At 39.8% G+C, this 27,325-nt stretch overlaps 1 protein-coding gene across 1 annotated transcript; it reads left to right on the forward strand.

Annotated features, from left to right (window-relative positions):
- Positions 1–1,682: 1,682 nt before the first annotated feature.
- On the forward strand, positions 1,683–27,014 carry LOC117523802 (myelin and lymphocyte protein-like). Its single transcript, XM_034185413.1, has 4 exons — positions 1,683–1,840; positions 23,178–23,342; positions 23,500–23,634; positions 25,650–27,014. Exons 1-4 carry the CDS (start codon positions 1,754–1,756, stop codon positions 25,722–25,724), a joined length of 462 nt encoding a protein of 153 aa, XP_034041304.1. The 5' UTR covers positions 1,683–1,753; the 3' UTR covers positions 25,725–27,014.
- Positions 27,015–27,325: the final 311 nt, after the last annotated feature.

Raw genomic sequence — 27,325 nt, forward strand, 5'->3', positions numbered from 1 at the left:
ACAGAGTCGGTTTGTCGTGTCCACCTGGGGGGTGTTTGGCGGTGAACGTGGGTCCAGAGGCGCCAGGCTTCGATCCCTTTGGGCGCTGGAGAGCGCGCCGTCCTTCACTCCGCCAGACAGACGCGTTTTATGTTTGTACACCGAGTATTGCACAAAAGGGGGAAAATAAATTGTTTTGTTATTGGAACCGCTTTCTGGTTATTTTAGCGCTGGGTTCAGTCAGACGCAGGTCCGCTCCTCAACCCGCGTCGACACATAACAGTGGCTATTGTCTGCTGTGGACACTTGTCTTTTTTCTGAGTGCAAGTAAACAGTGGTTGTGTTATGCGCTGGAGTGTGGTGCCGCTATGTCTAAACTTCTGCTCAGAACTAGTTCAACTCATAACTACCCACCTTGTACCAAAAGTACCGGTACTTTGTGCCACAGCAGTGTTTATTTTAAAGTACAATAGAGAGTCTGTAGTTCGATTCACCACTGGCTTAATCATAACTCCACAGTTGATGCAGAAACGTTTATAGGCGGTGTGAAATCGGTAATTGGTTTAGAAGTTATTCCCACATACTACGCTTGCATTCCGTCTGCGGTCCGTTGTGTCTGCAATACGTGTACAAAGCTGACAGTCTCAACTCAAGTTGATGCTTCCTTTTCCACTCATTCATTCACTCATACAGGGGCCTCCTCCTGCTGCCAGTCCTGGGGGCACAAAGGCGTGGTGGTGTTAGGTCACAGGCATGTGCCTGGTGGCTGCGTCTACCACTGTTGGACTTGTTGGGCTCAACCCAAAGAAAAAACACAATGTCATTTCCATGTGGGCTCCCTGCCTGCAGGGAGTCCGTAGAGGGTTTGGTGTGCTGCTTTTCTGGAAGTGAGCAGGGGCAAATGCCTGCACTGACTGACACTCTATTATGGAACTTAACTCTTGCAACATGGAGGGTTACCTCTCTGGTGGGGAAAGAACCTGAGCGGGAAGTGGAGCGATACCAACTAGAAATAGTTGAGCTCACCTCCACACACAGCACGGCTCTGGAACCACACTCCTGGAGAGGGGCTGGACTCTCTTTCCGGAGTTGTCCAGGGTGGCAATTGCCAGGCAGTTGTGGAGATACTTACAAGTCCAGCTGAGTGCTGTTACTTGTTGGAGTTTTCCCCAGTGAACGAGAGGGCTACCTCGATGCAACTTCATGTTGCATCAGTCTACATCAATCTATTGCAGGTTACTTCTACAATCCAGACCAGTACTCATTTACAACTGGGTGGATTGGAACAGTATGGTGTAGTGTGGCTATGGGTTCGAATCCATGCCTCCATATTTCTCGTCCAGGTCCTCTTCCCACTGAACTACTTTCTCTGCCTCTCAGCCTCTTCCTGGCTCCATGTCGCACTTACAGCTGCTTTCAGGCTTTTTCCATTGTTCTTGCAGAGTAACCTTTTTACATTAAACCACAAACTGTTTCGACATTTCTGCAAATTTTATTGAATAAGGAAACAAATCATCATTACTGATCACAGCGAGCCCCAGGAAAACTCAGTGTGCCTAAACAGAGACAAACAAGCAGTCATTTCTCACTGCACAAAGAAAACAAATGCACTTGTCAAACTGGAAATTTCAACCGGAGTGATGGGAGAGTAGGAGGAGGGGTAGAGGGAGGTGTGGGAGAAAACAGAGAGAGAGAGAGAGAGTCAGTCCTTAAAAAGCAGATTAGGAAAGGTCACACATCTCAGTCCAGAGGAAATCAGGTGTCATTCAGGACTATGGCCTCCACCACCTCAGGGGATGTTATGCCCAAAGGCGGCAGTATCTTCACCACCGTTCCTGACATCTTTTTCCTCCCAGAGTTTGTGAGTTTCCCTCAGAGACCTTGACATTTTCTTTCTTTCCACTCTCGTCCTCCTTCCTTCTTTCTCTCTGCCTTATTTGCCCACATTGTTCAGATTATGATCTTGAGGTTTCTCCCCCTCTTTCTTTTCTATCTGCATCTTCATCGTTGCTGCATTGAGGTCAGGAATGTGCGTGTCATTAACGCTGTTCAGACATCAACGTTTGATCACTGAATTAGACCGACCAGTTAGCAACAGCGGAGATAGGGGTCGATAAAACCAGCTTGTTACAACAGTCTGCAGCAATACGAGAAACGCTGACAAACATTAGTATTGTACTCATTAACTGAGCCGCTGAGAGGTAAAGCAGTTTATCCATGAAATAATATTAAAAGTAAAAAGGCTAAAAAGGTTTAGCCAAGAGTGATGTAAGAGTTAACTGTGCTTAATCATCTGTTAGTGATGTTCGGGTTCTTTATTAAATAATGCCTAAATTAACACCTTAGTTATCATGAACAAACCTTTATAAATGATTTCTAAACAAAGTGAAATCTTAATTCATTGTTACTTAATCCTTATTACTGTATTAATTAATGTCCCCTTGTATTGCCGTATTAATAATAATAATAATAATAATAATAATAATAAAGCAGGTTTCTAGAAATCAAAGTGCATGCCAATAGGTAAAAAAGAAAAAAATTCAAAACAAAATAATAATAATTAAAAAACAATAAAACAAGAATTCTCAGCTACACACCCTTGTTGATTATGAATAGCAGGAAGTAAACAGTGTTTGCACGCAAAGCATGCAAACGCTGTAAGACGTGCAAGTTATTTTGAGATATTGGCTGTGTGTGACCAGAGGATCCTCGGTTCAAATCCAAGCCTGACCGGAAAATCACTAAGGGCCCTTGGGCAAGGTCCTTAATCCCCTAGTTGCTCCCAGTTTGTTGTGGGCACCTTGCATGGCAACAGCCTGACATCGGGGTGAATGTGAGGCATTGATGTGTAAAGTGCTTTGAGCGTCTGATGCAAATGGAAAAGTGCTATATAAATGCAGTCCATTTACAGCAGGAATATACAGACAAGACAGGCTTGTATGCAAGTTCATCAGAGACAGGTTGTCAGATGCACAACATGAATACACGTTGGCAAGACCAGAATGAGCATTGCTGATTGCTCAGGTAAAAACAAAGGCAGGGACAGGCATCAAAGGTGCAGAGAGGCTTTATTTGGCTAGAATCCACATTATCGAGACAGGAAGCTCAGTCTGTGCACCTTGGCGTGTTAACACATGTAGTACATGGGACACATGGCCTATGTTTGCACATTCAGGCGTGTTAACAGATCATAGAACAGACAAGGACCACTCAGTTATGGTGAATTATGTCCAAATGTGATGAATGTCGCTACAATATACATATATATGCATGCATACACACACATGCACATTTCAATAAATAAAATAAAATCAACATCCAGCCAGCATAGGATACATTCTAAAATGTGATCATAAAAACCTTTGAAAGCAGTTAAACTTCAGAATCAATTGAAGAACGAAACTAATTTCAGATGTAAAGGAGGGAACCATAACAAATTCATTATCGAGCATATAACATTGGAAATATTACAGGACCATTATTTCCACTATTTATTTATTTATTTTTAGATTTGGCATAGGTCATTTTATTTCTCTGCAGTTGAGTTTGTAACAATGGGGGAAATTTTCATGTTGCTATAGCAATCAGTAAACAGCAACCTATAGACAGAGGAGCTTGTGCTCAGTTTTGCACTGCTGCACTCTGACGGAGATGTATATTTAAGTACCACTCTAGTCTGTACCCTAATACAGTTTCAAACCAATCCTGATACCAACCTTGGTTGGGAAATCAACCTTATTTGCATCTTTGATGGTACACGGGGACAACATGCAACAGAAGAAAAGCTTTGACAGAAAGAAGCTTTGATGGAACCAAGTTTGAACTAAGTGTTTATACAGTACATAAAGCAAACAGTATATCAAGACTGAAATGCGAAGAGTTTACAATAGTTGCTGAATAATGTAGTCTCAGAAAGGACTGAAAAACATTTCATCTGTATTTTGTTGAAACCAAACACTGTTTTTGTCAGAGCAATAGTGTCCCATGTTTTCAGTAAAATGTTAAAAATAAAATATTTATTGCAATGTCACCAACATGTATCGATGATTAATGCAACTAAAATCCTAAATAAGCCAAACTTGAACTTTCTGATGCACTTGGATATTTCTAAATGACCGAACCCTTGTCCATGTTGTGACACCCGAGTAACGGATCAAGTAGGGGATTGGCTGTTGGGGTGAAATACGGCGGGGTCCATGTGTGCTATGGTAGCCGTGAAGGCCCAACAGGAACCATGAACACGAGACAGCAAACGGGACTCTGGTAAAACAAGAAGCGTGACGCTCTTCAGACTCTCACTTGCTGAATGGATTCATAGTTCTTATGTATTTGTTCAAATTATCATCAATAATTATTGCATTGTCTGCAGACCACCATATGTGTTGCCAGAGTAGTACACATAGTGACCTGTTATGCTTCTGACTTGTCCATTTCTTCAGTATGTTGTCTACCAAACGCCCAGCAAAGGTATGTTGAGTCTTGCCCAATTTTACAAGCATTTAAATATTCCCACATGTTTAATGTGTTACATGTGCTGAGTACAGGGCACGTTTGACTACGCTCTTGTTTCGTACTTCAACCATTGCCATGATTTTCAGTTAATCTTGTTGTGTCAGTACTGTGGTTTTGATCTTAAGTTGAAGGTTGCTTATTTTGCCCTCTGGATGCAGTGGACCAACCTTCTTGTACCAGATATCGTTAGTAGTCGTCTGCTGGACAGCAGGGTAGATTCCCTTGGTTTCCCCACTGTGTCTGTTTATAGGACTCATTGGTCATGGCTGGAGCATATAAATGAAGCAGCAGGACCTTTGTGGCCAGGACGACGGTGGGGGATCAAACCCACGCGGCTCGCACCAAAAGACCATCCTGTACCAGGTCAGCCAAAGGGGAACTCCCCGTTAGCCAACCTAGCGGAAACGTCTTTTCAATTGGGACCTGGGACTTTCATCCCGCTACACATCTCCCCACCATTTTTGACTTCGTCCCGAACTCACAGGTGCACATTAGCATACTCTGTGACGCACATCCTGTTCGTGACGCCAGATTGAAGCAGCAGGACCTTCGTGGCCGGGACGACGGTGGGGGATCGAACCCACGCGGCTCGCACCAAAAGACCGTTCCTCTACCAGGTCAGCCAAAGGGGAACTCCCCGTTAGCCAAGCTAGCGGGAACGTCTTTTCAATTGGGACCCGGGACTTTCATCCCGGTACATAAATAATGCCGTATACACCCACTCATCACTGTGTAATAGTTGCTGGTTGCCTATGCTGTTGTCAGCAACTGCTATTGGTGCTGCTGCCCACCAGTCCAGGATACCAAGTAGCAAAACATACTCCACCAGCAGACGACATCATCTTGCCACTGCAAGTAGCACATCCTCACTCCCAAGTCAACACATTTTGACTCAAAGCCTTTTTTTAACCAAACATGAATATGTGAGTTGAGGAACCTTAACCATAACTTACATATCTATAATACAAACATACAACCCCAATTCCAATGAAGTTGGGATGTAGTGTAAAATGTAAATAAAACAGAATACAATGATTTGCAAATCCTCTTCAACCTACATTCAATTGACTACACCACAAACACAAGATATTTAATGTTCAAACTGATAAACTTTATTGTTTTTGTGCAAATATTTGCTCATTGTGAAATGGATGCCTGCAACACGTTTCAAAAAAGCTGGGACAGTGGTATGTTTACCACTGTGTTACATCACGTTTCCTTCTAACAACACTCAATAAGCATTTGGGAACTGAGGACAACTAATTGTTGAAGCTTTGTAGGTGGAATTCTTTACCATTCTTGCTTGATGTACAACTTCAGTTGTTCAACAGTCCGGGGTCTCCATTGTTGTATTTTGCGCTTCATAATGTGCCACACATTTTCAATGGCCAACAGGTCTAGTACCCGCACTCTTTTACTATGAAGCCACGCTGTTGTAACACGTGCAGAATGTGGCTTGGCATTGTCTTGCTGAAATAAGCAGGGACGTCCCTGAAAAAGACGTTGCTCCAAAACCTGGATGTACCTTTACGCATTGATGGTGCCATCACAGATGTGTAAGTTGTCCATGCCATGGGCACTAACACACCCCCATATGATCACAGATGCTGGCTTTTGAACTTTACTCTAGTAACAATTTGGATGGTCTTTTTCCTCTTTTGTCCGAAGGACACGACGTCCATGATTTCCAAAAACAATTTGAAATGTGGACTCATCAGACCACAGCACACTTTTCCACTTTGTGTCTGTCCATTTCAAATGAGCTTGGGGCCCAGAGAAGGCGGCGGCATTTCTGGATGTAGTTGATGTATGGCTTTCGCTTTGCATGGTAGAGTTTTAACTTGCACTTGTAGATGTAGCGACAAACTGTGTTAACTGACAATGGTTTTCTGAAGTGTTCCTGAGCCCACGCGGTAAGATCCTTTACACAATGATGTCAGTTTTTAATGCAGTGCCGTCTGAGGGATCAAAGGTCACGGGCATTCAATGTTGGTTTTCAGCCTTGCCGCTTACGTGTAGAAAGATCTCCAGATTCTCTGAATCTTCTGATTATATTATGGACTGTAGATGATGGAATCCCTAAATTCCTTGCAATTGAACGTTGAGAAACATTGTTCTTAAACTGTTGGACTATTTTTTCACCTAGTTGTTCACAAAGTGGTGATCCTCGCCCCATGAACGGCTGAGCCTTTTGGAGATGCTCCTTTTATACCCAGTCATGACACTCACCTGTTTCCAATTAACCTGTTCACCTGTGGAATGTTCCAAGCAGGTGTTCTTTGAGCATTCATCAACTTTCCCAGTCTTTTGTTGCTGCTGTCCCAGCTTTTTAAACATCTTGCAGGCATCCATTTCAAAATGAGCAAATATTTGCACAAAAACAATAAAGTCTTATCAGTTTGAACATCTATCTTGTCTTTGTGGTGTTTTCAATTGAATATAGGTTGAAGAGGATTTGCAAATCATTGGATTCTGTTTTTATTTACATTTCACACAACGTCCCAACTTCATTGGACTTGGGGTTGTAGATTAATGTTCCCTTATGGCATGGAACGGAAGCAGTTTTTTCCCCAGTGTGTCACTAAATGATGTGAAAGTACTACCTAACTCAACAGGGTACTGACCAAGCATAAAGCTGGAAAGAGTTTAGAGTGAGAATGTGTAGTTAACACTCCCATAGACTCCAAGATCAAGAGGTCCATAATGTGGATCTAAGAACAGATGTCTTTATAAGACACGTGGTGAAATCTGAAAACTGACACAGATGTTAACGTCATCGTGACTTGCGGCAATCCCTCAGTGGTGAGGGACATTGTTGATTCAGGGTTCCTGTTGGCCCTTCATGGCTATGGTAGTCACCATGGGTCAGACAAGGTCCACACTGTATTTCACCCCAACAGGCATACGCCTACTTGATGGTTTACGCAGGTGTCATGATGTGGATGAGGGGTTGGATTTTGACACCCAGATGTTATGTTTGTTGTGCTTATCAATAAATATGGCTGAAAATGTAGATTTGTGTGCAGACATGGTCCAATGAAAGAGTTGGAATATGGATGGATGACTTTTTAATGTCCTGGTTCTTCACACAGAAACTACATTTTCAAGTTGGTGTTTAAAACCAAATTTTCTTCAAAGTCTGGCTTGACTGACCATTTACACCAGAAATATTTAGTATTTTGTTATATATATATATATATATATATATATATATATATATATATATATATATATATATATATATATATATATATATATATTCCCACTGTCCTTCCCACTGTCGCCAAGTGCTTGCTCACAGGGGGTCGTTTTGACCGTTGGGGTTTTTCCGTAATTATTGTATGGCTTTGCCTTACAATATAAAGCGCCTTGGGGCAACTGTTTGTTGTGATTTGGCGCTATATAAATAAAATTGATTTGATTTGAGATATATATATATATATATATATATATATATATATATATATATATATATATATATATATATATATATATATATATATATATATATATATATATAGAGGGGTGGTGGCCAAGTGGTTAAGGTTCCGGGTTCAAATCCCACCCCTGCCACATTTCTCCATGTAATGTGGAGTTGCGTCAGGAAGGGCATCTGGCGTAAAACCTGTGCCAATTCAACATGCAGATCCACCTTGGATTTGCTGTGGCGACCCCGAGTGCAAACAAGGGAGCAGCCGAAGGGACTTACTTATATATATATATATATATATATATATATATATATATATATATATATATATATATATATATATATATATATAGATATATATATATATATATATATATATATATATATATATATATATATATTGGAATGTGAGACTTTTTGGATTCATTTCATCTAAAAAAGTTCAACATTCCGGTGGTTTGGATAGGATCGTCAGTCTGATATGGCATTAAGGGGCTGAGGCTTGTGTAATATTTGCTGATCCCGCTACATGTGAGCGCCTCAAGAGATATTTGTATGAGGTGGTGTTTTCACAGCGATGAACATTTGCTTCAGGTGTTTGCTGAGCTCCGTGTTGAAGGCTGGGTCGCACTCGAGCACCTTGGTTAATGAAGCTTTGAATTTCCTAAAAACTCTGGAAAGAAATAACAGACCCTCAGCCGCTCTGATCAGTTCCCTACTTGGATACGATGCATAAACCTGATTTGACACCTGTGAAAACATGTAAATTGACAGTTCTCCTGATGCTACATTGACTCTTTTTTATGATTGTTGGTGCAAAACACATCTCTGTTGCCTGTCTCTTAAAGTTGTACTGTCTGAATTTCTGCCAGTGTCAAAAATGGCTTCTGGTGTAAAACAACTATATCTTGCCATGGCAACAGGGAAACAGCAGCCACATGATGTTGATGCTGAACCAACAAAAATGAGATAATTAAAATGCTCTGCAGAAAGGGTTCTTTGTTTTTTGTTTTAATTCAGAAAAGATTAATATTCCTTCATTCATTTTCTGATTCCGCTTAGTCCTGTTCAGAGTTACAGCGGGTTGAGAGATTCATATATTTAATAATAGATTATAGTTTCTTATGCAGGTGCCAGGATGCATTAGCGTGACACAAAGGAAGCCATTTATTTATGAAAACAAGCATTTTAAGTGTGCTTTAAGTGTTTTCGCCAGCAGGAGATCAATGACTCTTTTGTTTTCTGGAGTCCAACCAAGCAGTAAGCTTCATTGGCCTCAGATGAAGCACTACCAGAAGAAGATAAAGTTGCAGTTCCTTGACTGGCCACTTGAGGCTGACTGTAAAACAGAGCACATTCCCATAGGAGTCCATGTTAAAATGCCCAACTTTAGAGCAGAAAGAAACATGTTTACATCCTGGTACAAAAAACAAAAAACAAAAAAAAAAAAAACAGTTTTGGGCTCTATAGATCATTTCCTCTTCCATGACAACTGTAAGTGAAATTTTTTGTCCCAACTTCTTATTTTTCAGACATTTTAAGCAATAAAGTTCTGCATAATTGTGGGCGTGGTCACTTTGGGTGACAGCAGCTGAGCCCAGTGACTCTGCCTCTCATAGCTCCATCCATAATTCATTGTCCGCTCGACAAACACCTATAATAACATGGCTTTTTGTGTGGTGAAACATCCTCGTGGATTACCTACGGCGTCCCTGCTACAATTTTTGCACTGAGTGAAATTCTCCTGGTATTTAGGGAATAACCCTGTTGTGTTTGATGATTTGCATACATTCATGCTGGTTATGCAGTCGCAAATTTAGCTTTACGGATATTTGCGACCGTATAACAGCATGAACATCTGCAAATCATCAGAATCTGTATCAGAATCCACATCAGTACTTTCGTATGGTACCTTAAATTCACCCATTTTGGCATAGTCATCGGTACGCGACTTTCTCTCACTCTCAGCTAACAGCGCCATTATTACATCTGCGTAGCAGTGCACGCGGCCAGTCAGGGCATGGAGTAATGGATCTAAATGTGAAATGGTTGAATATTTTGCCACCGTTAACCTGATATTATATGGTCTGAAATCTCATGTGATTAACCAGTCAGATTTGCAAAAAAAAAAGTAATTGGATTAGAATTAATGTTGTAAGTAGGTATTGGTAGCCTGATCTGTTAGTTCCTTGAGTGCACAATTAGTGAGAAAATAAGCGGCTTATAACCGCACCAAAGCAAGTCATTATGAGAACTACCGTACTTTCCTCAAAAATATGATTTAATGAACACCTGAACTGAGGTTAGTCTGTTAGCTTAGCTGGTTTGGACTTGAAGAAAGGGGTGTGTTCAGGCCTCTTTCATCACACACTAAGGCACCCAAGCTCCACCCCTTTATGCATTGATGAGTTCATCATGAATCAGCGCTGCCAACATGGTGACCCCCAGATACAGGCTTCATATCGGCTGTTCTTGTCTCTTTTGAAAACCTACAGGTGACATCACACAGGCTTTGTCCAGTATATATACACACAGTCTATGAGTGCAAGTCATGATTATTTGTTATCAGAACCCAAAATGTTAAAAACAATGAATAATAATCCTTAAAAAATACATTTTTAGAAAGGCTTTCTCCAAGCATCTTAAAATTAAAAATTGTGCCAAGTCAATGAGTGTCTGTTGACCACTTCCATAACTTAAAGAGAATCTTAAAATATTCCTGAACAAATAATTGTTGCTATTATAATAATTACTGCAATAGCAGGTTCGAATGCATAGCTAACTAAGTCACTATTGTAATAAGTGTTAGTCATGAACTAATTGTTCTCTCTATGAATGTAAAAGTATGTCTGCAGATTCTTAGTTAAAAATTACTGTTCTTATATTTATTAAAATGAAATGGACTGCATTTATATAGCACTTATACATCTGCATCAGATGCTCAAAGCGCTTTACACATCAATGTGTCACATTCACCCCAATGTCACATGCAAGGCGCCCACTACTCACTGGTTGTAACTAGGGGATTAAGGACCTTGCCCAAGGGCTCTTAGTGATATTCTGGTCACGCTGGGATTTGAACCGAGGGTCATCTGGTCTCATGCCCAACTCGTTAACCACTAGAGTATCACCTCTCCTTATTACAGTAACAGGTGAAATTGCACAGCAAAGTGAACCACTGTTGTAAAAATGATAATAATAATGTAGTAATTACAATGATGCTAAGAATGAAACCAGTAATTTTAGATGTTTTCATGTATTCCTAAAGAGAGGCATTAGTTACTAACAGTTATTAGTGCCATGGTTGAGTTTCTTGTGCTATGTCATCCACTATTGTAATAATGATTGGAAAAGTAATTGTTGTACAGAGAGACTCATATTCATAAAGACAGACTTTCATTACATTATTGGCATTGACTGCAATAGTGGTTGAGTATTTTGCACAGTTACTCCTTCTAATAATTATAAAGAATGTGATTGTCTGACTAAGAATTTGTAGACACTTATTTTCACATTAATTACGTTATTAACATTTATTATAAAAATAGTTGTTAGGTTTACATTTGCAATTGCTATTGTAATGACTATTACAATAGTGATAGCTATTACAAGGTTGCAACAAAACCTACAGGAGGAACAAAAATTAATCAATTCTTTAATAGTTTTTAACCTTGACTTTTGGCAATAAACATATAAAATATACAAAAAATAAATATATTATCAAGGATTAACATAATAAAGCTTCAAAAATATATAATACTTATTTTCATTGTGGTCCATTGTGATAATTATTTGTCAGTTAATTGCAACTGATAGATAATTAGCCTATGCCTAACACTTTTGTACAACTTTTTAAAAAATAATTCTCATGAAAGGTTAAGGTAGGCTCTTGGGGGAACAAAACTATGTAAAATGTATCAGATTAGTTCCTAAAATGAGTTTGTGTATAATAAGTATATAGGTTGAATGAAATGCCTACGATAATGTCTTAAATAAAAATGTGTAAACTGCACAATTAAGAAAAGAAAAAAAAAAACATAATTTGGTGGGTTAAATTATTCCATGCAGGATAAATGGATGGACCATTTGCAAGTGTATTGCTGAATTCAGGGTGTGTCACATTCTTTGCATGCAGTCAGCACAGACTGGATGTTGGTTGTTGAGTAAAAAGCAAATAGCCTATTGGTTCTGAATGCTTTGATGTGATTTTGAACTTTGTATGTTTGAACAGCTGATTGAAACCTGATTTGATTGTATGTACAGAACATTTTACACATTATGTATTAACTTCTATTTCTGTTACAATTTTACGTGCCAACAACATTTTCAGAACTGAATTAAATTACCAAATTGTTGAAACAATTACACCCTTTGCAAACTTGTAGAAATGATTCTTACTTTAATCTTAATAATGGATTCAGTAAAGTAGATTATGAGTATAATTTGTTATCATCTTTGAAACTTTTACTGGTCATATTAAATAAATATAAAACCAGGCCTGCTTCTTCAGCCATACCTTTCACATGGAATTCTTGAGTGTATATGCTTTAAATAATGGGAAAATTATTACACACAGACACACACACAGAAAAGATAACCATTTTTGTTTTGTTCTGAAGATAAAATTTGTAAGATGTTTTATTTTCGCTACATATGTGTGTTCAGACATTTTTTCATTAAGTAATAATTCCGCACAATGACTCTTGGATGTGATTGGTTTTGATGTACAACGTGAGGACAGCTTGTACTGTTGTGATATCCACAACACATTTCACTTGATAATGTAAACCAATAAAAACAAAACAAATTAGTTTAAAGGTAATTTTTGAAAAGCACACACAAACAGAATATATCTTTGTTAGATCCTTGTATGCATTTTTTTTCAGCAATAAAGGAACATTACAACAAAAACTGTCCATCCATCCATCCATTTTCTTCCGCTTTATCCGGAGTCGGGTCGCGGGGGCAGCAGCTCAAGCAAAGCCGCCCAGACCTCCCGATCCACACACACCTCCTCCAGCTCCTCCGGGGGAACCCCAAGGCATTCCCAAGCCAGCCGAGAGACGTAATCCCTCCAGCCCCAACAGTGCTGGAGGGATTACTGTATTTTCTGGAATATAAATCACAACAGTTACGTCCCCTTCACACAATGTAAGAATAAGTACAAATCAGAGCAAATCACAGTGTAACAACTCATATGAGTGAACCACGAAAACATCGAGCCGACGTCGGGAAGGACATGTAGTCAGAGACGTGAACGATCCCGCTGCGACGGTTTCGTGCATGCTGGTGCACGAAACCGTCGCAGCGAGAACACGAGCAGTTGGAGCATGTGTAACCACATCGTACAGCTGCTGTGAAAAAAAAAATACATGCCACCCATGGGATTCGAACCTGCAATTTATAAAAGCTCAGATTACCAGCCAGAAACTTTACCACTGAGCTACCATCACTGTCCTATAAAAGGTGCAGAAAAATACTTCAGATCAACAAGGAGATAGATGTATTTAACAAAAAATAAAACTACACACCATAAAAAAAACACCACCACATTTTATTGAATCCCTCTTATCGAGCAAACACGACAAGTATGAACCGTCTGTCCTCTGTAGATGACCCATGGTCACAAACGTACATTCATGAAATGACATGAATGTGAAGCAGTTTATGCTCTCTTATCATGTCCACATCTACTGGCCTGGCATATCCATGTATGTCCGGCCTGACACGTGTGTCCTGTTGATGGCGCGCCGCAGGACAGACACCCGTCATGTGGAACAGAGCTCATGTGGGTGACGTGATATTCAGCTCGCCCGCTGCGTGTTGTGATCTGACAGTCCATTTCACCTGGGGCAGCCTGTCAATGTGCGCTCGCTCGCTACAGCCTGTCGCAACAGCGATATATGTTTATATGTATTTCCATGTGAGGACAGCAAGCAGACACATGCGCGTCACAGTGGACAGTTGTAAGTTCATGTCCGTCCACACACGGTACGTGTTGCCCAGGCGTGACGTCCAGAAACAGAGATCTCAACAGCTGCGGCTACCAGCGGACACACCCCCTGTCAGTTCAGCGCACACACCAATGTGCCACTGTGTTTCTGTGTTATGTGATCATTTCTTTTGAGTTACTTTTACTGCTATTTAGTTGTGCTCCGGAGTGCAACACACGTGCGATTCACACGCACGGCACGTGTTGCAGGGGAGAGTCACTCTGGCACGCCACATGTATGTTGCTGTTTTTGCAACACCACACTTGTGGGGGCACTTAGGACAAATTTCACCGCCAGCTCGAAAGTAATCGTCTGCTGACTGTTTTCCTGCTAACAGTGTGATTGGCAACACATTTTCAGTTTTTGTACTATGTGTGAAGGGGCCCTTTAAAGAATGCCTCTTGGAGAGAAAAAAAACCCCATATACAAGTCACACCGGAGTATAAGTCATACCCCTTTCTGTATTATCAGTTCTTTAATTTGGGATTTTTAAATGAGTATCCTTTATTGTCACTGTCACAAGTACAACGAAATTGGAAAAGCCATCTGCTCAGTACATTAAATGTAAAAAGAAATAATATAAAATAGAAAAATAAAAGTAGTTCTACATATGAATGAATGAAAACTGTTTATTTCGAACATTTGATACAACAACAATTACAAGATAGATCAGTAAAGACAACAACAAAAAAGTTCCTACTGTGTACCCAACATGTCCGAAAAGGGGTAGGGTGAAGCATCAGCTTATTTATCCCTACCCCTTCTTCCGCACAACCAGTAATACCCTTTGCCACATATACACATAGATTCCTACACACCTAAACCGATATCAATATATATATATATATATATACATATATATACACATACACGTACATATATACATACACACATCAACATACATACACATATACATACACATATATACACATATACATATATACACATATATATACACAAACATAAATATACACCTACACATACCTACTTACATACAAAATACTATATATTTACAAGCCGAAGCAAAAAACAAAAACACCCTAACCCTCATTACCCTTCCTCCTCCCTATACCCAGAAAAAACCATATTTTTGTACCGCTGTTTGAACTGGTTCATGCTTGGACATTGCTTGAGCCCCACTCCCAATCTGTTCCACATCCTCACCCCACAGACAGAAATACAGAAACCTTTTAATGTTGTTCGTGCCCACTGATGCTTTAAATTAAATTTCCCCCTCAGACTGTAATCCCCTGATCTGTTAAAAAACATATTTTTAATATTTGCTGGAAGTAAATTGTTTATTGCTTTATACACAATTTGTACTGTTTGAAAATGAACCAAGTCTGTGAATTTAAGAATTTGGATTGTAAAAATAGTGGATTTGTATGATCTCTATAGCCAGTATTATGAATAATTCTTATAGCTCTTTTCTGCATTACTGATAGTGATTGTGTTGTACCTTTATAAGTATTACCCCATACCTCTGCACAGTACTGTAAATATGGTAAAACCAGTGAGCAGTAAAGAATGCGGAGTGAGTTGTGGTCCAGAATATGTTTCGCTTTGTTTAGAACTGAAATGCTTCTTGACAGTTTACTTTGTATATGTTTTATATGAGTCTTCCAGTTTATCTTATCATCTATTATCACCCCCAGAAACTTATTTTCATGTACCCTTTCAATATCTACCCCCTCGACTTGTAACTGAACCTGTATGTCTGTATTACAATAGCCAAATAACATGTATTTTGTTTTACTTAAGTTTAATGATAATTTGTTTCTGTCAAACCATATTTTCAATTTTCCCATTTCTATACTGATCCTCCTCAGTAACTCCTGCAATCCCCCCCTGAACAAAAAAATGCTTGTGTCATCTGCAAATAATACTAATTTTAATATTTTGGAAACATTGACAATATCATTTATATAAATTAGAAACAGTTTTGGACCCAATACTGACCCCTGTGGGACGCCACAAGCATTGTCCAAGCATGGTGATGTATATTCCCCCAACTTCACAAACTGTTTTCTGTTACTTAAGTAGCTTCTCACCCAGTGCAACACCAACCCCCTAATCCCATACTGTTCAAGTTTATTGATTAATATGTCATGATTAATTGTATCAAAAGCCTTTTTAAGGTCTATAAATATTCCAACTGAATGTAATTTGTGGTCTATGGCGTTTGTAATCTCCTCAACTGATTCTGTTAATGCAAGTGATGTTGAACTATGTGCTCTGAATCCATATTGACTATCAGTAAGTAATTTATGTTTATTTATGAATTTGTCTAATCTATTATTGAATAACTTTTCTAATAATTTGGAAATTGTGGAAGCAAAGAAACAGGTCTATAATTTGTGAAGTGGTGTCTATCCCCAGTCTTATACAGCGGCACAACCTTAGCTATTTTCATTTGATTGGGAAATTTACCGGTTTGAAATGATAAGTTACAGATGTATGTTAATGGTTCTACAATCCATTCAATGACCTGTTTTACCACCACCATATCAATTTCATTTAAATCGGTAGATGTTTTATATTTACAATTATTCACAATGTCTATAATTTCATTTCCATCCACTGCTGTGAGGAACATTGAACAGGGATTTCTTTCTATGAGATTATTATCCCAATCCTCAGGTTGGGAATCGGGAATTTTTTCTGCCAAGCTTGGTCCAATATTTACAAAAAAATTATTAAAACCGTTGACTACCTCATCCTTATTTTCCTTCTTGACATTATTATCAATGAAATACTGAGGGTAACTCTGTTTTTTATTACCATTTTTGATAATGCTATTTAATATATCCCATATTCCTTTAATATTGTTTTTGTTATTATATAATATGTTACTATAATATTCCTTCCTACATACCCGTATAATATTAGTTAATCTATTTTTGTATTTCTTATATCTATTTTCTGCCTCTTTAGTCTTTAGTTTTATGAATTCTCTATACAGTGTATTTTTCGTATTACATGCATTTCGTAACCCTTTCGTCATCCATGGTCGAGCTTGGATTTTTTGTTTTCTGTAGTCTTGTTTAATTGGACAATTTTTATCATATAATGATGTAAATATTTGTAAAAAAGTTTCATATGCACTATCAACATCACTTTCACTGTATACCTTTTCCCAGTTTTGCTCCTGTAAATCCTTCTTTAGTGTGTTCATGTTTTCCTCTGTCCGCACTCGCCTGTATTTTATTTTCTCCTCTGGCTGATTCCGCCGATGGTTTCTATTATAAACGATGAAAACTGGTAGACATAAGCACAAACCCATGTACATACATTCATATTGCACAATTCCCATTATTGCATTTCCTACCATACCTTTTGTGCATTGTTGTAGCATGCTTTTTATTCTTGACATTTATTATTTTATTATTACAGTTTATTTTGTTTAGTCATATACAAATGGTCATTATAATTGTCCTTATTAATAATAAACGTGATTTTTTTTAAGTATATGTCACACCGAAATATACATTGCAGGACCTCCCAAACCAGTAAAAACAAAAAACACACAAAAAAAAAAAAGAAAAAAATAATTCAATTTATACTCTAGGAAATATGGTAGATATGATCCCCTTCAAAATGGTGTTAGTTCCTCAGAGTGTGGATCAACTTGATTTATTGCTAGAGTGGAGTCATTTTAATAGTAAAATAGTGATGTTTTAACACTATTTTTAAAAAATTATAAAAATGATAATAATAATAATACAGTTTATTTATAGGTGCCTTTCAGAACACAAACATTAAAATCAACAAACAAGATCACATTAATCAATTTCGACGAACACATTTCAAATGACTAAAACAGAGTTTAGGATACATCACATATATGATATAAAATGGTATTGAGTGGGGAATGGTCATACGGTGTAAGATAATCTGAATGGGACCATACTCACTCACTCACTCACTGCATTGTTCCTTTACTGTAGCAAAATTTACTGTGTACATGCAAAAACATCCATCCATCCATCCATCCATCCATCCATCCATCCATCCATCCATCCATCCATCCATCCATCCATCCATCCATCCATCCATCCATCCATCCATCCATCCATCCATCCATCCATTTTCTTCTGCTTTGTCCGGAGTCGGGTTGCGGGGGCAGCAGCTCAAGCAAAGCTGCCCAGACCTCCCGATCCACACACACCTCCCCCAGCTCCTCCGGTGGAACCCTGGAAGCGTTCCCAAGCCAGCCGAGAGACGTAGTCCCTCCTGCGTGTCCTGGCCTCCTCCTGATGGGACGTGCCCGAAACACATCTCCAGCGAGGCGTATAGGGGGCATCCGGAAAAGATGCCCGAGCCACCTCAGCTGGCTCCTTTCAACGTGAAGGAGCAGCGGCTTGACTCCGAGCTCCTCCCAAGTGACCGAGCTCCTCACCCTATCTCTAAGGGAGCACCTAGCCACCCTGCGGAGGTAACTCATCTTGGCCACTTGTACTCTTCATGATCTCGTTCTTTCTGTCATGAGCCAAATCTCATGACCATAGGTGAGGGTCGGAACGTAGATCGATTGGTAAATCGAGAGCTTTGCCCCCATGCTCATCTCTCTCTTCACTACGACGATCCAATACAGCGAACGCATCACTGCAGACACTACACTGATCTGTCTGTGGATCTCAGGCTCCATCCGTCCCTTGCTCGTGAACAAGACCCCGAGATACTTAAACTCCTCCACTTGAGGCAAGGACACTCCACTGACCTTCTCCAGAGCCACAAAACACATGTGGACTGGTTGGGCGAACTCCCATGAACCCTCGAGCACCCGATGGAGGGTGTAGAGCTGGTCCAGTGTGCCGCAACCACGATGAAGACCACACTGCTCCTCCTGAATCCGAGGTTCGACTATCGGTCGAATTCTCCTCTCCGGTACACTGGAATAGACCTTACTGGGGAGGCTGAGGAGTGTGATCCCCTATAGTTGGAACACACCCTCCGGTCCCCCTTCTTAAACAGAGGGACCACCACCCTGGTCTACCAATCTAGAGGCACTGTCCCTGACCACCAAGCATATTCCTCTAATTTCTAGTCCAAATAGCTAATTCCAGTTAATATAAGATACAATCATCTAATGAGTACAATTTCAGTAACATTTGAGATGAAATGTTTTTTGTTGTTGTTGTTGTGGGGCTTTTTTTGTTTTGTTTTGTTTTTTTGGCTCACTAACATTTTTTAAACTGCTGTGGTATTTGAAAAATATGTACCTCTTTCTAATCCAATAATAAAAATATTGGTCAAAATAAATTTTTATTTTTTTACAATCAAGCATGTTTTAAAAATTGTAACAATTGTGGAAATTTAGTTGTTAAAATACACTGGAAGACAAGTTCTTATATTTTACTCACATTTTTCTTGTTTGGTGATTGTGTAATTATATAGTTTCACTTGAAATTAGACAAAATGTTCTTTATAAGGGCTTGAGACAGAACATTTCTGTTTCTCATCACAGAATAAGTGATTCTTTGTGGCAGGCCAAAGGCTCTATCAGCACAATATTGACTAAAGGGGTGTGTGTACTTTTACATGCTGTTAGCGGGACTAATCTGAGTTTGATACCTTAAAGCTAACACTCATTTTTCAAAAGGCTATGCATTTTTACAGTGAAGACTAAAATTCATGTGTAACTCTCAAATTGCAAAATCTTCAGGCATTCTTTGGCCGAAGACTCAAAGTCAAAGTCTATGTTGTTTTTCTCTCTTTTAATAGTTACATGAGTGTTCACTGCTCCACTTCATTCACTAGCTCATCTGCTACATTAGCATGTATTAGCCTTAGCATTAGCTTGTGTATGATTACATGAATAAATATGAAAACATGATGAAGTTACGCTGTCCTCCATTTCTTCATTGAGACAGTTTGGTCCATAGGTCTGTTAGAAAAGTATCCAACCTTTTTATTTTTTTCAAAAACCATATGGATTTGAATCACGTGTGATTGCATCAGCCAAGCTTGAACCTTCGTGCGCATGCGTGAGTTTTTTCACGCCTGTCGGTTGTGTCATTTGCCTGTGAGCAGGCTTTGTGTGAGCACTGGTCCACCCCTCTTGTCGAATTTTTATTGTGAGGAAAATGTCTGAACAATTTGGAGCTTTGCTGCATCAAATTTTTCCAGAAACTGTGAGAGACCTCCAGGTGGACACCATTCGGAAAATTCATATGGCTTTCAGGGACGATTTTATGGGGATTACACAGATTAAGGAGTGCTCCAGCCGGTTTAAAGACTGCCCACAGCGTCTGAGAGCACGCCGTGCTCCGAGCGCCAATCGACAGGCTGAAACAACCAGATAATTTCCAACGTGAAGGCTTTGTTGATCCGGGACGTCGTCTGACTTACACAACAATGGCAGAAGACGTGGACATCAGTACTTTTTCGGCACATTCCACTGTTACAGGAGTTTTTTTCATGGAAAGATGAGCGGAGGGATGCGCCACCGTGCCGCTCATGGCACGCCACAAAACCACCTCCGTGTTGGTCTCACAGGACGGCTTTCTGACGGCTTTCAGACGGCTTTTCAGTCGTGTGACTATCCGAGAAATTGTGCATGAGCTGGACATGCCCCAACATGTCCTGTGAGGCTTCATCACGCCGTTGCTTTGTGCCATGCAGCTCCACCACGACGCGTGGAATTCCTCCGCATGTCTGTCTCAATGTGCCGAAAAAGTGCTGGTGTCCACGTCTTCCGCAATTCCTGTGCTAGTCAGACGACGTCCCAGATCAACAGAGTGTCCAGTTTGGAAATGAACGGCACATTCCACAGTTACAGGAGTTTTTGTCATGGAAAGAGGAGCGGAGGAATGCGCCACCGTGCCGCTCATGGCGCGGCACAAAACCAACTCCGTGTTGGTCTGCATGGCGCAAAGCAACGCCGTGATGAAGCCTCACAGGACATTTTGGGGCATGTCCAGCTCATCCACAATTTCTCGGATAGTCACACGACTGAAAAGCCGTCTGAAAGCCGTCCTGTGAGACCAACACGGAGGTGGTTTTGTCCCGCACCATGAGCGGCTCCGTGGCGCATCCCTCCGCTCCTCTTTCCATGAAAAAAACTCCTGTAACAGTGGAATGTGCCGAAAAAGTACTGATGTCCACGTCTCCAGCCATTGTTGTGTAAGTCAGACGACGTCCCGGATCAACAAAGCCTTCACATTGGAAATGATCTGGTTGTTTCAGCCTGTCGATCGGCGCTCAGAGTGCGCCGCGCTCTCAGACGCTGTGGGCGGTCTTTAAACTGGCTGGAGCACTCCTTAATCTGTGTAATCCCCATAAAATCATCCCTGAAAGCCATATGAATTTTCCGAATGGTGTCCACCTGGAGGTCTCTCACAGTTTCTGGAAAAAATTGATGCAGCAAAGCTCCAAATCGTTCAGACATTTTACTCGCAATAAAAATCCGACGAGAGGGGTGGACTACTGCTCACACAAAGCCTGCTCACAGGCAAATGACGCAACCGACAGGCGTGAAAAAACCCACACATGCGCACGAAGGTTCAAGCTTGGCTGATGCAATCACACGTGAATCAAATCCATATGGTTTTTGCAAAAAATAAAAAGGTCGGATACTTTTCTAACAGACATCGTATATTTGGACATTGACAAAGGTTTTGTTTTTAATATGAATTATCGCAGTATGTCACAGTTAAAACAGGTTATGTGTACAGATCCTCCAATCACAGGCACTGTAACTACTTTAGGTTTTTGCAAGTGTCTCTGTAGCTGTCTCCTTATACTGTCAGTCATCATCTGAAGACATTTTGGTGTCTCTGTGGCTTCCCTTACTTGTCTCTTTTAACTCCCAGGTACTATCTGAAGACATCCTGATGTCTTTGTAGCTTCCCTCACTTGTCCCTTTTTAACTCCCAGGTACTATCTGAAGACATTTTGGTGTCTCTGTAAGTTTCCTCACTTTTTTCCCCAGGTGCTATCTGAAGACATTTTGGTCTCTCTGTAGCTTTCCTCACTTGTCTCTTTTAACTCCCAAGTACTATCTCAAGACATCCCGGTGTCTCTGTAGCTTTCCTCACTTGTCTCTTTTTAACTCCCAGGTACTACCTGAAGACATTTTGGTTTCTCTGTAGCTTCCCTCACTTGTCTCTTTTTAACTCCCAGGTACTATCTGAAGACATTTTGGTGTTTTTGTAGCTTCCCTCATTTGTCTCCTTCATACACTGTTATTTTCTGAGGACATCCTGGTAGCTTCCCTCACTTGTCTGTCCTTGGGAGATTTACTGCTCCTTCCAAGTCTTAATCTACATAATAAAGGGGAGTGGCCTCGGTGTGTTTGTGTATCCGGAGCATCAGTTGAAATCAAGAAAGAGCTGACTTTTGTCCTTTGGCATACTTATGTATTTTTTCATGAGGATTCAATTCGTGAAAACAGCAAGATGATAGGACCAATACACACTTCCACAATAAGAGCCTGTATTTCAAAATAAAAGCCTGTGAGGAAGCTGCACACCTGACAGAATTCATCAGTCTGTCCATCCTCTAACATCCCAGACAGCAGATTCAAATCTGGACATTTTCTGTTTGCATGTGACCCCAAACCCAGAATTAACATGAATTAACACTCCGGACTAAACAGCAGAATTGTGTCTCAACAGTGTCTCACACCCCCCCCCCCCCCCAAAAAAAAGAAAAAAAAAGAAAAAAGAAATAAATTTGATCTAATGTGAAGACTGTCACAGTCCAAATATTCAGTTATTTGTCATTTCTTTAGATGGAATATTGTCCTGGTTAAGCAGCTTCAGAAAAGCTTATTGATGACAAAAATTAATATTAGAAAATTGAACACAATTGAAAACAGCTTAAACCTTTAATAAAGACTTTCATAAAAGTCAAGGAATTTTTCTATGCCAATACTTAAAATATGTAGCATAATTGTAAGCAGATTTTCCCCAAAAGTCAGCTGTCCTCCGTATACAGTACAGACGTTCATATCTAGAACCCGTAGTTCCTCGTGGGTCAACAATTGATTGAACTGACTTGAATTCTAAAGCTTTAATTTGCTGGTTTGCAAGTAAAATGATGAGAAACATGAGCTGTGAAGCAGCTCAACAACTCTTTATCCAGTTAGATTGGGTCCCTTTATAAACAGCAGGAAGTGGACCAACTGTCGACCCACAGCGGGATGATGGGATCAAAGTTTGATGATTAGTTGTCATCCAACTGCTGCCTGCCAGAAGGTGATGTGGTTCTTTAATGTCTCACTTTCACTGACCCCCTGTGACCCCTGTGTGACCCTGCAGGTGTTCGGTGGTCTGGTTTGGATCCTGGTGGCTTCAACGTACGTGAGCCCACCAAACCCTTTGGGTTGGGTGATGTTCGTCTCCGTCTTCTGCTTCGTGTTTACGACGCTCTGGTTCTTCATCTTTCTCTGCGGAGGCAATCAGAGCAGCATCTGGCCCGGCCTGGTTAGACACGCCCACCTCCTGCTGATTGGCTGCATGATTAAATAGATGCTAGTGGGATGAGATGAATGACTGATACATTGTTGTTGTTGTATATTCTGTCTCCTCTTTTCTGCTCACTGACTCTTCTCTCTTCCTCTGTCCATCCCGTCATGTGTAGGATGCACTTTATCATTTCGTGGCGGCGGTGTTCTACCTCAGCGCCGCGGTACCCCTGGCTTTTATGACCATTATTAGCGGTCTGACTGTGTCCGATGCCACACTCAAATTTTACCGCCTGGACATTTCTGCGGTGGTAAGAACTCACGCAAACATGCTTCTGGACACTTTCAGGGGACGTTTTACTGACTTTGATTTCTTGAAGCAAAACAACTCCAGTTTTACTCTCACCAAAACCAAAAACCCCATCCGCCGTGACGGGGGACAGAAAAGTCAGCGGGTGACTGTGGAACCAGATTTGTGTTTTTACAAGAATTTGATACAGTACTGCAAAAACATTAGTCCCCTGGAGCTTTTATATGTTTGAATTTTTTATGACATCAAAAAACAAAAAAAGAAATTCTGGCTTTTTTAGATAAAAATTTCTAAAATGATGCCGTTTAAACTCGCAGTGCAAAGTAATCTCTCTCTTTGGCTTTTAGATTTGTATTTCTTTTAATTGGTGATGTAGAGATTACTTTTCACTGTGCATTTAAATGGCATCATTTTAGAATTCTATATATTAAAAGCCAAGTGACCTTTGTGTGCATGTGTGTGTTCATATTTGATCACGGACAAACCGGGGAGAGCTGACATTTACCGTTTTGTATGCTTATGTATTTTGGGTCAAGGATGAACGCCACAAAAAATGAAAAAGAGATTCGCACAGCCAGTTAGCTCCCAAACAAGCTTTAATCAACACCCAACGCCACCAAAAAAGTTGATAGGACTAATATTTTTGGAGAAAATTGGGATATTAGGTTTAAAAAAGTGAACAATGGATGTTTATCACCATGAATCAGTCCCTTATAACCAAACAAGCTCTGAACAAAGGAAATATCACAACTTTGCCAGTTGTAAAACATGACTTCAACTAAATGTGCTAAATAATAAATACAATTATTCACAAAATGTTCTCATTTTAATTTCCTGGACTTTCAGTTAAAATCATTATAGAAACTTTACACAATTTATTACCACCCTTGAAAATGGTCAGCTACCTATTTTATAAACACAACCCAATATAGAACCCATGGATCCCCACAGGCAACACGCTAGTTTTAATGTAATATGCCTGAATTTCTTTTTCTTTTTTTGTTTAATCATTGAAGCAAGGTGACTGTGTTTTTTTTTTTTTTTTTTTTTGGGGGGGGGGGGTTAATATAGGTGGCGCAATCATGTCGAGTGTTGTTTTGAGCACTGAGTTTAAACTATCCACAAGACTGTCTACTGATTTTCCAAACGTGGAGCTAAGATATTAGGCAGTCTAGCTTCGAGTTCAGTCGTAGTTGAGGAGTTGATGTGTCACCGTAGTGATAAATAAGGTTGTTGTTCCACTAAACATGGCAGCAAAACTGTAAATCTAATAAGTAAGTGATCAGAGACCACTGATGTAAGAGGCATGATGTCAATATTTGTGACAGCAATACCACGTGCGAGAACCACATCCAGGGTGCGTTGAGTCCTGAATGCATTGCTGAAATCCTAATGCATCCACAATTTCCATATGATTTGTAGAGGGGATCAGAAGGCTTATTTATATAAATGTTAAAGTCACCAGTAATCAGAATGTTATCTGCACTAGTGGAGTCACTTTGCCAAAATCTTTGAATTTTAAAGTGCCTCTGCGCAATTCAGTAGTAGACTAACAGAGGATTTGATTATTTGGCCCTATCAGCTTTTGTTTAGCCGTGGCAACAGACCCACTTTCCCATGTGTGAAATAGGTATCGAATGACATTCACTATGGTGTAATGTATAGCTGTGTAGAAGACAAAAAAGAAATTCCTGATTACACAGGATTTTTTTTATTTAAATATGTAGAAAACTGTGAATTTATACTTGTCAGGTTGTGTGTGTGTGTGTGTGTGTAAAACAACAACCTCAACAATAGTCTTACTATAATCATCATACTATATGTATATATTTCTGTGGTACCCACCGCTACCCACACACATACACACAACCCCCTTACACACACCTCAGCTGTAGAGCTGTTTTTTTTTTTTTTTGTGAATATAATAATAATAATGGTTTTAAATGTCAGTCGTGACATTTTTAAATGAGGTCCTTTGACCTTCTCGTCACTTTTTTGTTTATTTCTGTGTTTTAGGTGATGTCCTACGTGGCCACTCTTCTCTACTTCATCCATGCTATTTTCTCTGCCATTCGATGGAAGAGGTCCTAAAAATGTACAAAACAGCAGCACAACTACAGACCAAGAACAAGGACACCAAAAGAGAACAATGAGAGCTTTTTAATGTTCTTCTTATGCTCATCACGTGTTTCGCAGTAACAACCTATTTGTCAAACTAAAGTACCAAACCCACAAATCAGACAGTTTTGTTTATTGTTTTTTAAGTTACTGATAAATGCTACTTGTTCATGGATGTGGTTAACAAACATGGGCCTTGAGATTTTTTTTCTTCATAATTTGTTAATCAGAAAAGCAGTTCCTATGAAATATGTCTGAGTTAAAGTATGTTAATCACAAAGGCACAGTGGATGATTGTACGATAAAGCTGCTCTTTCACATTCCTGAGTTTGGTGCTGGAACAGGTTGAGCTGCAATTTGACTGATTTCCCCAAGCAGCGCTCACCTGGATGCGTTCAGTGCTACTGAGCAGGCACACCACTCGGTAAAGTCCAGAAAAGTCATGTTCTGAAGCTCAGTAGATCCCAGCCACCTCGGTGCCAGTCGCATTCTACTGAGGACGGCCCGAGGCAGGCAACTCGTTCTAACTCTGGGCAACTTGGTACGCATTCTGTCCTCATATGTCTCGTTATCTCTGGATTATTTTTTCTGTGAAACTTGGACAATGATGTGCTTCAAACTTCTTGTTTTGCTGCCCCAAGCAAAATGCAAGGCAGCCGAGGGATCCAGGAGTCCAGCTGAGTGCCTGAGAATTTTGAACGTTTAACTGTCCTTTCCTGTCTTATGGGGATCTACATTGAGTCATGAACGGACAAACTCAGCCAAGTGAAAGAGCTGTTTAGGTGATTAATTGCACGGGTCTAATACGTAATTACAGAGACAGAAACCATGTTAGAAATGACAAAAGTCAATTTTGGAAGGCTTTAAAAAATGTTTACTGGTGCAGCAAAGATAATTATCTCAACGTTGCAATAAACAGGAATGTTCAAAATATTAAAAGATCTGTCCTGGTGATGTTTACCAGATTGAGTTTGTGAAGAAATTTGTTTTAAATGGTTGTCATTTCTACCTGTCCAAGATGCAATAACTCAAAAAGTGGAGGACAGTTATCAAGTCTTTAAATGACACTTTTATATTTTGACACAGATCCAGATTTAATTCAGTTGTTTTCCTTTTTACTGTAAATTGTTTTCCTTTTATTTCAAGAAGTGGCATTATGACATTACATGGGTCGGTGGCTTTAAACATCAGCGTGTCTTATGATGTAACAAAGATCTATTTGTAGAATCTATGATGTGAAATAAACATATTCAGTTATCTTCATTTTTTTTGTTATCTTCATTTTTTTTCTTGTATTATTTCTATCTCTACAAACTTTTTTTTTGTTTTTCTTTCACCCTCATGTGGGTCAGGGATCAAACGCACCTCCTCTTTGCTACAGGACAAAATGCTTCACCAACTGAGCCAGAGTCACTCATCAGACTCATTTACATCATCATTACACCATCCTTTTCCATATAATTATGATGTTACATTTCAGTTATTGCATGTGCCAATCAACACAGGAGGGCGGAGTTTCTGTGAATACTCTTGTTCATGCTAAAGCTCAAAACCTGGTTTTTGGATTACGATGA

This window comes from Thalassophryne amazonica, chromosome 13 (assembly GCF_902500255.1).
Source record: "Thalassophryne amazonica chromosome 13, fThaAma1.1, whole genome shotgun sequence".
NCBI lineage: Eukaryota > Metazoa > Chordata > Actinopteri > Batrachoidiformes > Batrachoididae > Thalassophryne > Thalassophryne amazonica.

Bases quoted from the DNA above. Each gene is read 5' to 3' on its own strand.
- LOC117523802 (XM_034185413.1), top strand. From the start codon at position 1,754: ATGGCCTCCACCACCTCAGGGGATGTTATGCCCAAAGGCGGCAGTATC. The intron at 23,343-23,499 runs GTTAGACACGCC...CGTCATGTGTAG, and splicing joins GCAGCATCTGGCCCGGCCTG to GATGCACTTTATCATTTCGT. The intron at 23,635-25,649 runs GTAAGAACTCAC...TCTGTGTTTTAG, and splicing joins GCCTGGACATTTCTGCGGTG to GTGATGTCCTACGTGGCCAC.